This window comes from Canis lupus, chromosome 25, assembly GCF_048164855.1.
Source record: "Canis lupus baileyi chromosome 25, mCanLup2.hap1, whole genome shotgun sequence".
NCBI classification, from domain to species: Eukaryota; Metazoa; Chordata; class Mammalia; order Carnivora; family Canidae; genus Canis; species Canis lupus.
Genome location: NC_132862.1, coordinates 17,228,663 through 17,243,044, shown reverse-complemented (window position 1 = coordinate 17,243,044; position 14,382 = coordinate 17,228,663). Strand labels below are relative to the sequence as shown.

The 14,382-nt window shown below is 40.5% G+C and overlaps 1 protein-coding gene and 1 long non-coding RNA gene across 6 annotated transcripts in view; one reads left to right on the top strand and one right to left on the bottom strand.

Annotated features, from left to right (window-relative positions):
• AMN1 (antagonist of mitotic exit network 1 homolog) overlaps positions 1–9,488 on the bottom strand; it is a 56,331-nt gene extending 46,843 nt beyond the window's left edge. The window contains exon 1 of one of the 5 annotated variants that reach the window (XM_072798458.1): positions 9,286–9,488. In XM_072798458.1, coding sequence (XP_072654559.1) covers positions 9,286–9,323 — 38 coding nt within the window. In that variant the 5' untranslated portion in view covers positions 9,324–9,488. Of the gene's footprint in view, positions 1–8,968; positions 9,113–9,285 lie in introns of those variants that run through there. The other 4 variants (XM_072798460.1, XM_072798459.1, XM_072798457.1 and 1 more) reach the window with 4 other exon arrangements.
• Positions 8,064–8,927, top strand: LOC140617299 (uncharacterized). The gene is made up of 2 exons (XR_012017536.1): positions 8,064–8,287; positions 8,594–8,927. It is a non-coding gene; the product is annotated as an uncharacterized lncRNA (long non-coding RNA).
• Positions 9,489–14,382: the final 4,894 nt, after the last annotated feature.

Here is a 14,382-nt window from a genome sequence, read left to right as displayed (position 1 = left end):
GATACTCACACAGAGAGAGAGGCAGAGACATAGGCAGAGGGAGAAGCAGGCTCCATGCACCGGGAGCCCAACGTGGGATTCGATCCAGGGTCTCCAGGATCACGCCCTGGGCCAAAGGCAGGCGCTAAACCGCTGCGCCACCCAGGGATCCCCTAACTTGCACTCTTAACTATTTCTCCAACAGTTTGTATTGATAGAAAGGAATTCCAATTTGGATTAGGTATAAAATTTAAGCCAAGAATGAAAGCAAGATACTTTTCTCAGGACTCTACACAAGCTTGAGTTATATAAAAAATCAACAAATTTCTCTTATAAAAAATGACTGTGGGGGTGCCTGGGTGGCTCAGTTGGTTAAGTGTCTGCCTTTGGCTGAGATCACAATCCCTGGGTCCTGGGATCAAGCCCCATGTGGGGCTGCCTACTCAGAAGGGAGTCTGCTTCTCTCTCTCCGTTTGCTCTTCCCCCTGCTTGTGCTCTCTCTCACTCTAACAAATAAAATCTTATAAAAACCCAAACAAACAAACACATGACTGTGGACTGAGGGCCAGAAGTTTATGATATATAATGTAAATGTTACATCTCAGTGATTTCAAAAGCACTCAGCAGATTATGATAATTGTCCTCCTCAGCCTTAATTTTTACATGGCAATATTTTTAATGTAATATTAACAAACTGAAAGCTCCTGGAGAGAAGCAATTGCCATTGTAACTGCAAGTTCCAACACAAAAATCTCATGTGAAATAATAACAGTAACTAACACTTAGTGGTGTTTAATTACTTGCTAGCATTAAAATAAAATAACACGGAGATCAGCCTGAAAATTCCTCAAGCAGACAAAACGAGTTAGGTCACATAAGTGAAACTTAATCTAGCTTATATCATGAATGCAAGAGAAGCTTAACCTAGGTTATTTCTTGTAAATATCTCTGATAATGATAACACTTAAATCATCTTCCTAAAATGGTATGAGAATCACTTTTAAATAATCCCCTGCCATCTATAAACTCCCATTTAAAAAAAATTTTTAATTCCAGTATACTTAACATATGTTGTTACATTAGTTTCAGGTGTACAATATAGTGATTCAACAATTCTTTTTTTTAAAGATTTTTATTTATTTAACTTTTTCATTTTTAAAGGTTTTATTTATTTGACAGAGAGAGGGAGAGTGTACAACCAGGAGGAGTAGCAGGCAGAGGGAGAAGGAGAAGCAGGGAGAGCCCAATGTGGGGCTTGATTCCAGGAGCCTGGGATCATGATCTAAGCCAATGGCAGATGCTTAACTGATTGAGTCACCCAGGTGCTCCTATTTATTGATTTTAGAGACAGAGAGAGAGAGTGCAAGCAGGGAGAGTGGAACAAAGAGAGGGAGAGAGAGAATCTCAGGCAGACTCCACAGTAAGCATGGAGCCCAACGTGGGACTCAATCTCACAACTCTGATATCATGACTTGAGCTGAAATCAAGAGATAGATGCTTAACTGACTGAGACGCCCAGGTGCTCTGTGATTCAACAATTCTATACATTACTCAATGCTTATCATGATAGGTGTACTCTTTAATCCCCCTCACTTATTTCACCCCTCCCCCTGCCCACCACCCCTCTGGTAACCATCAATCTATTCTCTGTATTTCAGAATCTGAGACTTGGTTTGTCTCTCTTTTTTCCTTTGCTCACTTGTTTTGTTTCTTAAATTCCACATATGAGCGAAATATTATGGTATTTGTCTCTGACTGCCTTATTTCACTTAGCATTATATTCTCTAGCTCTATCCATGTTTTGCAAATGGCAAGATTTCATTTTTTTTATGGCTGGATAATATTCCAGTATCTGTGTGTGTGTTTGTGTGTGTATCATATTTTCTTTATGCATTAATCTATCAGTAGATACTTGGGTTGCTTCCATAATTTGGCTATTGAAAACAATGCTGCAATAAACATAGGAGTATATATATATATATATATATATATATATATTTTTTTTTTTTTTTGAATTAGTGTTTTTGTATTCTTTAGGTAAATACTCAATAGTGATATTACTGGATCATACAATGATCCTATTTTTAACTTTCTGAGGAGCCTCTATACTGTGTAATTTCCTCTTGTAATAACCAATCATTGTAAAGGTTAAACAATTTCCTCGTTCTCACTTTATAAGCCATCCTCTAATGACATACCTCTGAGATTCTAACCACTTTTCATTTGAAGTCTCTCTGTTTGCTAACAAATTGTTTCTCAGTCAGTAAAATATTCATATCAAGTAAAACTCTGAATTTTCTTTTGATAGTTTCTGGTGTCAGAAGTGGGATCCAAAGATGACCCCTGTTCAGTCCCAAGGCCAGCTGGTGCAACACCCATGAAACCCATTGCACACTCCTTTCTTATTAACCATGGAATTCCAGGGTAAATCTTTCTCAGATCCAAACTCTACTCCCTTTGTGTTGACCTCTCTGGTTTTTACTGAGCAAACTTTGTTGAAGTTTTTCAGTAAGTCATGTTATTCTGTTCAAAAGAGGGGGAAATGGGGATCACTGGGTGGCGCAGCAGTTTGGCGCCTGCCTTTGGCCCACGGCGTGATCCTGGAGACCCGGGATCGAATCCCACGTCGGGCTCCCGGTGCATGGAGCCTACTTCTCCCTCTGCCTGTGTCTCTGCCTCTCTCTCTCTCTCTCTGTGACTATCATAAATAAATAAAAAAATTAAAAAAAAAACAAACAAAAACAAAAGAGGGGGAAATGTGTGATTCCCTCTGTTTTGGAACAGCTGTTGAAAAACAGAACCCCTGATAATTAAGATTTTTTAGGGAATATAAGACAAAGATGGTTTCTACTTTGTCTAAAACTCAGACCAGGATCTTATGCCTTTCTGGAAAATCGGCAAACTTTACAAAGAATAACTGGAACTGCAGTGATCACTTTGGGAAAATCCTTAACTTAGATAAAATAACCCACTTTAGGCACCTTTTTTCCCCCCCTTAGGCACCTTTTTTCCCCCCCTTAGGCACCTTTTTTCCCCCCCTTAGGCACCTTTTTTTTTTTTTTTATGGTTCAGAGTTTCTTTTTTTTTTAATTTATTTTTTATTGGTGTTCAATTTACTAACATACAGAATAACCCCCAGTGCCCGTCACCCATTCACTCCCACCCCCCGCCCTCCTCCCCTTCTACCACCCCTAGTTCGTTTCCCAGAGTTAGCAGTCTTTACGTTCTGTCTCCCTTTCTGATATTTCCCACACATTTCTTCTCCCTTCCCTTATATTCCCTTTCACTATTATTTATATTCCCCAAATGAATGAGAACATATAATGTTTGTCCTTCTCCGACTGACTTACTTCACTCAGCCCTTAGGCACCTTTTTAAAAAAAAGGAGACCACATATTTCCTAAAGACAATAAATGTATTCTTTAGTTGGTATGCCAAGTGTCTAAAAGACAAAATGACTCCAAAAATAGGTTCTCTAAAGAATTCTTACAGCATACAAATTATTCTTAAAACTCTCAGAAATATAGAAACTAACCCAAATGCTTTTCAAGTTCATAAGATCTGGGATAATCTTTAATGCATAAAAGCTTTGCAAACAATTTAAATGTGTTGACTTAATAAAAACAGGATGCCTTCACAGTAGTCAACATTAAATATAGTGCAAACATACAATCTTTTCTTCTTGGGTTTACTAGTCAAATAAGCTGATGCTATCTATCTCTGTTACAAAATTTGTAAGCAAGAAAAAATTAAGATGTTAGTTACATATTTCATGTTTAATCCAAGCATAAATATTAAAAACAAATAAATAAACTCGATTAGATAATGGATATTCATCTAATGTAGAGAAATGAAATGTACATGCTTTCCAAATTAGGTAATATATTAAAACACATGTTTAAATTTATTTATTTTTTTTGGCTGCTTAAACTTTATAAAGAGACAAAAGATACTTCAATTAATTTGTTTTTTTTTATTTGGATACATGTCTTTTGCTGCATTAAAAATATACTATGAAGATGCAGATGTCTCTAAAAATATAATTTTTAAAAATGTGTTAATAAATCTGCTAATCTACTACAAGATGCTGATATATTCCAGACAGTTCACAACTTTCTGCTTCCTAGTTTTCACTGGAAAATAAAAGTTTCTAAAGGTTAAAATTTATAATCCATATATAAAAATAAGCCTATTAGAAACAAGAATGAAAGAAAACAACTTTGTATGCAAAGTATGAGAGAAGAATGGGATGCGTTTTTTATATGAAGAGAATGCAAAGAATGTAGGATGTGTTTTTATTAAGGAAAGAAAAAAGGAGTAAAATGACTGGTTATCCCAGAATGAGAAAGAAAAAAACGAATAAAAAAAAAATCTAAATAGATACAGAAAGTTGTAGAACACTTGTGAAGAAATTTAATGTTGGATGGCCAAAGTTAGCTAAAATTAAACGGATTTATAAATTATAAATATATAATATGTAATATTATTGTAATTTATATTTTATATAAATATATTATGTATAATTTATATTCATATATAGTTACAAAGTTTTCCAAAACTGAGTTGAATAATATACTAATACAAACCACACTTTTTTTCTCTGTTAAAAGAACAAAGTTTCTGAGAGTGTTAGTCTGCTTTTAATAAGAGATTATGAAAGGTTTTTCTTTACCTTATGTATATTTTGTCTAGGAAACAAAGATTCCATATCTTATGAAAATAACTTGTGTTTCACTTTGTTTTTATCAGATTTTTGATTGCTTAGGAAAGCAATCTTTTTAATATTTAAAGAGCTAAGGTTTTTTTTTAAACAACTATGTGCTTTTTATATTTGCTTTTGAAATCTTTTTGTCACTTTGGTTGAATAGATGACTAAATATTATTTCACAATGATTTGTGATCCCATTTAATCAAATGAGGTTTTTGTTTTTGTTTTTTTTGAGAGAGGAAGGGGGGGAGAGAGAGAGACAGAGACAAAGAGTAGGGGAGGGGGACAGGGAGAGAGAATTTTTTTTTTTTGAGGCCTTCAAATTATTTACTGGTGTTCAATTTGCCAACATATAGAATAACACCCAGTGCTCATCCCATTAAGTGCCCCCCTCAGTGCCCGTCACCCAGGGTAGAGAGAATCTTAAGCAGGCTCCATGCCTAGCACAGAGCTCGATATCGGGCTGGATCTCACAATCCTGAGTTCGTGACCTGAGCTGAAATCAAGAGTCAGACACTTAACTCACTGTGCAACTCAGAACCCCTAATTAAGTGATTTAAACCTTTTGACAGTTTTTACAGACTTTGTGAAATCAAATTCTAAATGAAGTCTTTTTGACCTTGAACTAACTTTGGGATATTTCCAAGGCTTCCTGGAAGATCTCAAAGTTCTTTTTCTCTTTTTATAAAAAGGGAGACATTAAACTATAGATTTTTCAAATGTTAAATTGCATGGGAAACATTATCAAGTAAAGAGGATGCTTAATCTTCTTAGGTTGTATTTGAATGGATATATTATTAATATAAATGTTCCAGAAATTGCATAGAACTCCTAGGAATCTGATATGCCCTGATATAATGTTACCAATTATTTTTAAATGTTGTATGCCACAAGAATAGCCAAACTTACCTGTATATATGTATGTGTGTATATATATATGTATGTATATATATATAGACAGAGAGGTATATATATATATGCTTTTCACAATTTGGTAACCTTTTGTAAACTAAAATTAAACATTTATCATTTTCTTTCTGCTGATCCTTTCAGAATTAAAGACAAAACAAAACAACAACAACAAAATCCCTTACTGAGTATACTCATTTTTATGGCAGTGTAGGTATTTGCATAAATTCAGTAAAAATTTATTCTCTTCGTAACAGGATGCAATTGGATAAATCCTTGGCTTGGCTTCTTGCCCTGAAGGGGTGTTTAAAGATCTAATCTGAGATTTATTACCAGATAGTTTTTAGGAAACTAAGGTTTGATTTGTAGAGCCAATAAAACCGTTTGAAGTACCAAAGCTTGGACTGGAATATCATATTTGAAAATGTGCATAAAATCACTATTCTGCTGCACTTATATAAATAACAAGCTAAATGTAATGAGACTAGACTTATTTTATAAACAAACAGTCTTATTGTGATCATCTTTAGTAAAAACGAAGTGACTATGGAGAGAAAAATTATGTTTCAATAGAAAACTATAGCATACCTGTAGCAGATTCTAGTTCTGTTCATTATCTTTGAGATTTTGTTATCTATCTGTAAACTGTAATGGATCCTGAATTCTTCTAGTTTCCTCCAACATCTGGCTACAACTTTCCAAACTAACATTTCCAATTGTCTCTTACCCTTCTGAATAAAAACTAACATTGCCCTTTAACCCAAGCCCTACAACCTAAAGACAGACGACTTGATATAAACTTCAGAGAGATCACCATGACAGATCATGTACAGACAATCTTCCTGCCTATTTCTATACAGGCCACTCATAGCGTTCACCGGAACACCTAATGACATCATCAAAGTCATTCAAACTGCAAACCAGGAAAATCTAACAGATAGAAACTGCCATCCTCCCTCTACTATCTATACGTATTTTGAGCTCAAATCTAGGAATTTTCTTTACTGGCTGCCCTCTAGACTCAGAAACTGAGTTTGTAATTTGCTCCAATGATTAATTTTTATATTTCTTTTGTTTCCATAGAAATGCCTGATTGCTCATACCTTATAGAGGCCCAACTTAGGTGGAAGCTCATATGTAACACTCCTGAAATAAGACATTCTCACGTTCATCCTAAGTAATCGTAACATGATCCAATAATGTAAGGCACTAACGCAATATTAAAAATTATTTTCCACCAGGTCTAATAAACTTTCTGTGATCATTCCAAAGAAGACATTAAAACTTAAAGACTTAATGGAAAAGACACCAACAAAAGATCGCTTTTAAATCTTTTTAGGAAAGATCTCTTCTGCAAAATACCTACAATTACAACAAAAATCTAGAAACTCTCTAGCCAGAGTTATAGTAGACAATTGCACAGCCTTAGATACCCTAACCGCTTAACAAGGAGATGCATATGCTCGTTTTTTTTTTTTTAATTACCATGTTAATAAATTAGGAGTTATTACCCCAGTTTAAAAGATCTTAAAGATCAGGGGTGCCTGGGTGGCTCAGGGTGTGATCCTGGAGTTTTGGGATTGAGTTCCACATCGGGCTTTTATTTATTCATTTATTTATTTATTTATTCATTTTTTAAAAAACTATTTATTTATTCATGAGAGACACAGAGAGAGAGAGGCAGGCTCCTTGCACAGAGCCCGATGTGGGACTCAATCCCGATGTGAGATCATGCCCTGAGCCAAAAGCAGAAGCCCAACCGCTGAGCCACCCAGGTGTCTCAGATTTTATTTATTCATGAGAGACAGAGAGAGAGAGAGAGAGAGAGAGAGAGGCAGAGACACAGGTAGAGGCATGGAGCCTGATGCAGGACTCGATCCGGGGACTCCAGGATCACCCCCCAGGCCAAAGGCAGGCGCTAAACTGCTGAGCCACCCAGGGACTCTGCTCCCAATAATTTTTCAATCCTTGTCTGTTATTTTCCTCTTAGACATCATATTAACCTCACTAGTTGTAGGAGTGCTGACAACGCTGACTCCATCTTTGGCCCTCCGTTTTGTTTATGCTGATGCAATGACCTCCTCAGAGCTACATGTTCCAGGCCTCTTGGACGTTAATGTGTGCCCTGACCAGAACGCAGGAAGGCTTGTGCTGATCTTCCCTCAAGTGGCACACAGAAGGCGCACTTTAGATAACTAGTAGGCCAGACTGGTGCACAAAAGGCGCCACTTTAGATAAGTAGGATAGATGACTGGTGCATAGATGGGGCCTCTTTAGATAACCACCCTTTGACCTCACCACAATGCCCCTTGCACTATAAAAGTATAGCCTAAGGTTTGGATTGGGTGGAGAACAGGTGCATAGCACCTGGATCATCTATCCACTGGCTCCCCCTTGTCAATAGTTACCCTGAATAAAAGGTCTGTGTAAACAGTATGGAGTGGCTTTATTTTTCAGCTTCAAAGCGCCTACTCGGTCTGGAGGGTACTTTACCTCTCCCACCTTCTAACACTGGTGCGTGGTATCCTCTTGAGAATTTCAAATGCCTTTCAGCAGCCACTCACGCACTAAACGACATCCGTCAGGACTGCACAACTCAAGGAACTCCGTAATCCCACTGCCCATGTCTACGATGACTATGCAACTACACGACCGTGCAACCCAGTGACTACATCACTAGTGGGAGTGAAGGTAACAGGATACTGGCTCCCACTTTCAGCTTGCTGAGGGAATGACCAAAAGGGGGGGGGGGTGTCCTTTTTTTTTTTTTTTTTTTTTTTGGTGAAATAAAATGGGAGATCATGCTTGAAAATTCCCCAGCCCGTTAGGTGACATTTTATTTCATGAACATGAGCGAATTTAACAGGTTGTATTTCTCGCTAAGCTCCTCTGATAATCATCATGATCATTATCATAATCTGATAATAGTCGTAAGACTTAAATCGTCTCCCTGTTAAAACAGTGTCAGATAATCACTTTTAACCAACCCCATTGCAGGTCTTTAAACTGTAGTAACCAGGCCTTGTGATAACCAATCACTGTGAAGGTTGAACCACCTGGTCGTCCTGTTTGTAAGTCATCCTTCAACGACATAAACTCTGAGATTCTCGTTTCTCCCTCACTGTCATAGTTTTATCAGGTAAAGCTTCCTTGAAATTTCCTTTGACACCAGGCATCCCTCTAAGGGCTTTGCACCGATTAAACGCATTCCTCACTGCAACTCTACGGGAGAGGCTCTGGCGCTTCGCGGATTCGGTGGGTCCAGTTACTGTCTCCATGGTTACCCAGCTGGCGAAGGGCCAGCCATCGCAACCCCGCGAGCAAGGTGGGGCGCTGCCTCGAAAAATCGCTATCTATCCCCGTCACACGAACCGGTGAACCTTCCGAGAGCCACGTGTAGGGGTTTGTTTTGTTCCGCCGAGGCTTTCAAGCTCGCGTCGCAAACAGGCCGCTGCCGGGACTGCTGGGCGCGGCGCTGCCGAGACCGACCCGCCCAGCAGCCCACCTGGCACAACGGGCCTCTACGAAGAGAAACCGACAAATCAGGACCCCAGGCACAGAAACACCAGCCGGGCCTTTCTCAGAGGTGCAGGGGAGGGGGAGCGGGCGGGGAGGGAGGGCGAGCCCAGAGCTCGGCTGCGGCGGGGCGGGGCGGGGCGGAGGGGAAGGCGGGGACCGGGTGGACTCACAGATCCAGGAGCTGACTGACCCGCCGCGAGCTAGGCATCGCGGCCGCCCCGGGGAGCCTCTTCCGCGGTCCCCCGGCCGCCCCGGAGCAGCCAGAGACCGTCCGTCAACTCCGGCCCCCGGCGCGACGCGTAGGCCCTCGTGACGTCACACGGCTTCTTCCGGCGACCGGGACGCAGCCTCGCTCGTGACTACGGAGGGCAAGGAGAGAAGGGAAGGTGATAAAATGTAGAGCAGCCCTAACCTCGGTGAGGCACGACGGGAGTTGTAGTTCTCCCGCCTCGCGGCTCCGTTTAGGGGCGGAGCCCAGCGCGCAGCCTAGGCGGGGCCACGTGCGGCGGCGCTCTGCCCCGAGGTCGCTGCTCGCTCTGCAGGGATGGGGTTGCTGCGGCTCCGTGCTTCTGGCGGCGCGCACCGGAGACCCCCCCCCCCCCCCGCCCCTTGCATCGTGGACTCCATTAACGTGAAACGGAGACTTTTAGAGCAAACAGGACTGACCGCGGCTTCCCGAGTACTTTCTCTGAGGCATGTTCCGAGCTACGTGCTCTGAGTTCTTAACTACATTCATTTAATCCTGCGAAGTCGGAATTATTTAGCCTCATGTTACAGATGAGGACACTGCACGCCAACAAACAAGGCTCTGTAAGGACGTCATCGTGGGGGGCGGGGCGGGGAGGGGGAATCTGTTCAAATCAGAAAGGATTCTGAAGAAGGGGCACTATTCCCCAGGTGGAATTATTTCTCTTTGGTTAGTGATGCTGCAGAGTACCGGCTGCTTTGCAGTGTTTTGCATTCTTCCTGGTGGATTAATTTGTTGTTTATGTGTCTGTCTGCCTTTTGTAAGTTCCTGGAAGTTGGAACCCGGTTTTGTTCCTCTTTTCAGGATGCTACTCCTTCTTCGGTCTATACACATTTATCAAGCACTGAAGGAGGGTAGAGATAGTGCTGGTGCTGAGGGGTCAGTGGTGAACACATGCAGCAGACCAATAGAAGGGCAATGAGAATAACTGTTAAATGCTAAGATAAAGTTAGTTCTGTGCAAACACCCATGCCTGAGTAAGGGGGGGGGGGGCAGTTCAGAGAAAACTGTGGTCTCAGGGACTACAGACAGTTTAAGGTGGTGGCTACAGTGGGGAGTGCTGGGAGATGAATCTGGAGCAGAGGCTGCCAAACTTTTTCTATAAAGGGCCAAAGAGTAAAGATTATAGGGTTTTGTGGATCATACTGTCTTGGTCACAGCTACTCAACTTGAAGCTCAAAAGAAGCCATAGATAGTATGAATGGGTGGAGCTGTGTTCCAATAAAGTTTTTTTTTTTTTTTATGGACATTGAGGTTTGGATTTCATGTAGTGTTCACTGTCATGAAATATTATTCATATTTTGGTTTTGCAACCATTTAAAAATGTAAAAGCTTTACATTGCAAACTACATTAAAACAGGCAGGAGGCAGGATTTGGCTGGCTGGTGGTGTGTCCTCTTCTGATCAGAAAGCCAAAATGGGGCCTGAGGACCTGTGTTAAACAATTCAGGCTTTGTCTGGAGGACTGGGTGGAGTCATAGGTAGGTTTTAAGCAAGGATAGGGCATGCATGGGAAAAATGAGTTCTAGAAAAGAACTCTAGCTGTTACATGTTAAAAGAATTGTAGATGTCACAGGTGAAGACCAGAGAGGAGTCTTTTGATGATAGCTTAAGCTAAAGTAATCGCAGTGCAATGGACAAATTCAAGAGGTAATGGAAGTAGAACTGATAGGATTCAGAGGTTGGTGGGGGTGAGGGAAAGTGAATGGTCAAAACTAACTTCTAAGCTTTGGGTTCAGAGAATTAGGTGGCATATGGTGGTGCCATTTATTGCACTAAGAGGATTGCAGGAGTTTTTTTGAAGAGGAGAGTATTTAAATGTCAGCCTTGTGGCTTTTGAAGTATCTATGGAAAATGTAGGCCTGGAACTATAGACTGCTAATTGTGCTGGTTTGTTTGAAAGAAGAGATTGGGGATCCCTGGGTGGCGCAGCGGTTTGGTGCCTGCCTTTGGCCCAGGGCGCGATCCTGGAGACCCTGGATCGAATCCCACGTCGGGCTCCTGGTGCATGGAGCCTGCTTCTCCCTCTGCCTGTGTCTCTGCCTCTCTCTCTCTCTCTCTGTGACTATCATAAATAAATAAAAATTAAAAAAAAAGTCAACAGTTATCACTGTTGTTCTTTAAAAAAAAAAAAAAAAGAAAGAAGAGATTGAGTAGTCATGATGATACATACATTTACTTATTAATACAGTAACATTTTTGGGAAGAGTCATCTGCTGTTCTGGGAGCCAGTTAGACCTTGGAAGACCATAGGAGAGTTCGACAGAACAGATAAGGGTAGGACTTCATGGTCTTTCCTACTGTTGAGTGCTGCACAGCTGTACCTTGGGGGTCTTCCCACTGATTACTTGATTCTTCAAGACTAGGAAAATACAGATCATTGCCCTGTTATTATGAGATATTCAGCTTTAGGTGCCAGAATTCTTCTCAGTAGTCAAAGGAAGTCATCAGAGCTTTTGTTTTTAAGAAAATAATTATATAATGAAGTAAAATGACAAAGCCCTATTTATTTCTAGCCAATTATTTTAAAGGTCAAAGATGGGTGCATCATATCACAATTCCTAGAACTATTTTTTTCCTTCAAAGATTGATTTACGTATTTTAGAGAGAGGGAGCAAGGGTGTAACAGCAAGAGTGGGTGGGGCATAGGGAGAGGGAGAGTCCCGAGCAGACTCCGTACTGACCATGGAGCCAGACTAAGGGCTCAATCTCATAATCCTGAGATTAGGACCCTGAGGTCATGAGTGGAAACCACGAGTCAAATGCTCAGCTGATTGTGCCATGCAGGCACCCGTCTTATAACTGTTTTGATTATGATTTCCTGGAGATTTTAGGACCTGTGGTATCTACAAACTAGCCTCTCAGGTATTTAGCATAACTGTATCAAAAGTTTATTTTGAGTCTGTTTCTACCGAATAAAATCTGATGTATGCTGTGGTTGCCTTGACATTCTTATTTCATCCCTCTCTTAAGAGTTTTTATTTATTTATTTATTTATTTATTTATTTATTTATTTATTTATTTATTTATTCATTCACGAGAGACATAGAGAAAGAAGCAGAGCTAGAAGCAGGCTCCCTCTGGGGAGCCTAATTTGGGACTTGATCCCAGGATCCTGGGATCATGACATGAGCTAAAAGCAGATGCTCAACCACTGAGCCACCCAGGTGCCCTATCATCTGTACCTTTTTTAATAGCAGCCATCTAGTTTGGAGAACTGACCCTCTCTTCAGAGGTCTAGTTTAAGCTAATCGGTGATTACTGCAGTGATTGATTTAAGGGTTAGCAGGCTTTAACCAATCAAGAAGTCACCATATGCCCTCAGCCACCGGGATGATGAGTTCAAGAATGGGCATATGGGCATGTGACCCATTCAAGACCAGTAAAAAGCAGGAAAAATTTGCTGCAGGCTTTTGGGAAAGAAGTTTTCTCAAATATATGACAATGCTTTGTGAATCAGTATTCTAAGAATTGTCAAGTTAAAGGACGTTATATAGAGGAAGAGAATCACAGAATAACAACTAGGTTCCTGATGAACCATGCCTGAGCACCACCCCTCTTCACTATTGTTAAAAGACAAAAACAAAACAATTTAGCAACGAGTTTGATGTTCTTTATTTGGAAAACATCCATGGATTGGGGAAATGCCGTGCCCCACAAGCAGTGGAGTACTCTTCCTGAGGGATGTTTGGGCAAGAGGAAGTTTTATAGTGTTTGAAGCAACAATGAGGAAAAAAAGGAATGATTGGCTAGGGGGTCAGGGATTTCCTTATAAGGCTAGCAGGTTAATCGGGGAATAAAGGAAGAATATTAGGCTTAAATTGATTGGCTAGAGTTGCAGATCTGAAAACAAGTAAATCATTACAGAGTCTTGGCAGTTGGGGATTGGCTGGCTGGATATACTGCACTCTGGTGAAGCAGAGCATTTATAGAAAAGTGAAAGTTATCTTTTTTTTTTTTTAAGATTGTATTTATTTATTCATGAGAGTCATGGAGAGAGAGAGGCAGACGGAGAAGCAGGCTCCATGCAGGGAGCCTGACATGGGACTCAATCCCAGGTCTCCAGGATCAGGCCCTGGGCTGAAGGCAGCAGTAAACCCCTAAGCCGCCCGGGCTGCCCTGAAAGTTATCTTAGTTCTGGTTTGCTGATGTGGCAACCTGGGCAGGAGTGGCTTCATCTTTCACTGTCACACAATTCAGTTAATTCCCTTTGTTATTGATAAAATCAGTGGTGAATTTTCTGTTTCTTGCTGCTAAAACATCCTAACAATTATATTCATAGCAGGAGTCACCAGCATATAAATGGAAATTGGGGGGGCCTGGCTGGCTCAGTCAATAGAGCATATGGCTCTTGGTCTCAGGGTTGTGGGTTCAAGCCCCATGTTGGGTGTAGAGATTACTTAAATAAATAAATAAATCTTAAAAAATATATGTATATATATAAATGGAAATTGAAGGTATGAGAAATGATGAGCTCACCCGTCAGATGTATGTAGAATGAGAACAACAAGTCCTTGGAAAGGTAACTGAGAACAGCAATTGACTGGCAATTGAGACTGAGAAGGAACAAAGAGGTAGGGGAAGAAAACGGTGGGGTGCTACAGAAGATACACATGACCAGAATCGTCATATGCTGAAGAGATGTCAACTAATATAATACTTGAAGATGGTTTAGCCACAAGAAGATCATCAAGGGTCCTTGAGGGGGGGGGGGGGGTGGAGGATACAGTGTGATTATAATGGGAGAAATGAATGGTAAGTAAGGAAATGAACACACAAGTAGCCCAACTCTCACTTAGAATAGATACTTGTTCAAATGAATTGCTGCTTCTATTAAGACTCATGCTGAGAAGAAAAGGAGACTGTATAAAGATATAGCTCTAAACAAGGTAAAATGGGATAATTCAGAACTATTATTTATGGACCTTCTAGGTATGAATCATGGTAAACACTTACCTGATCTCATGTAGTTGTCAATCAAGTCTGAGATAGCATGCTATCTTATAGATGAAGTTGAGGC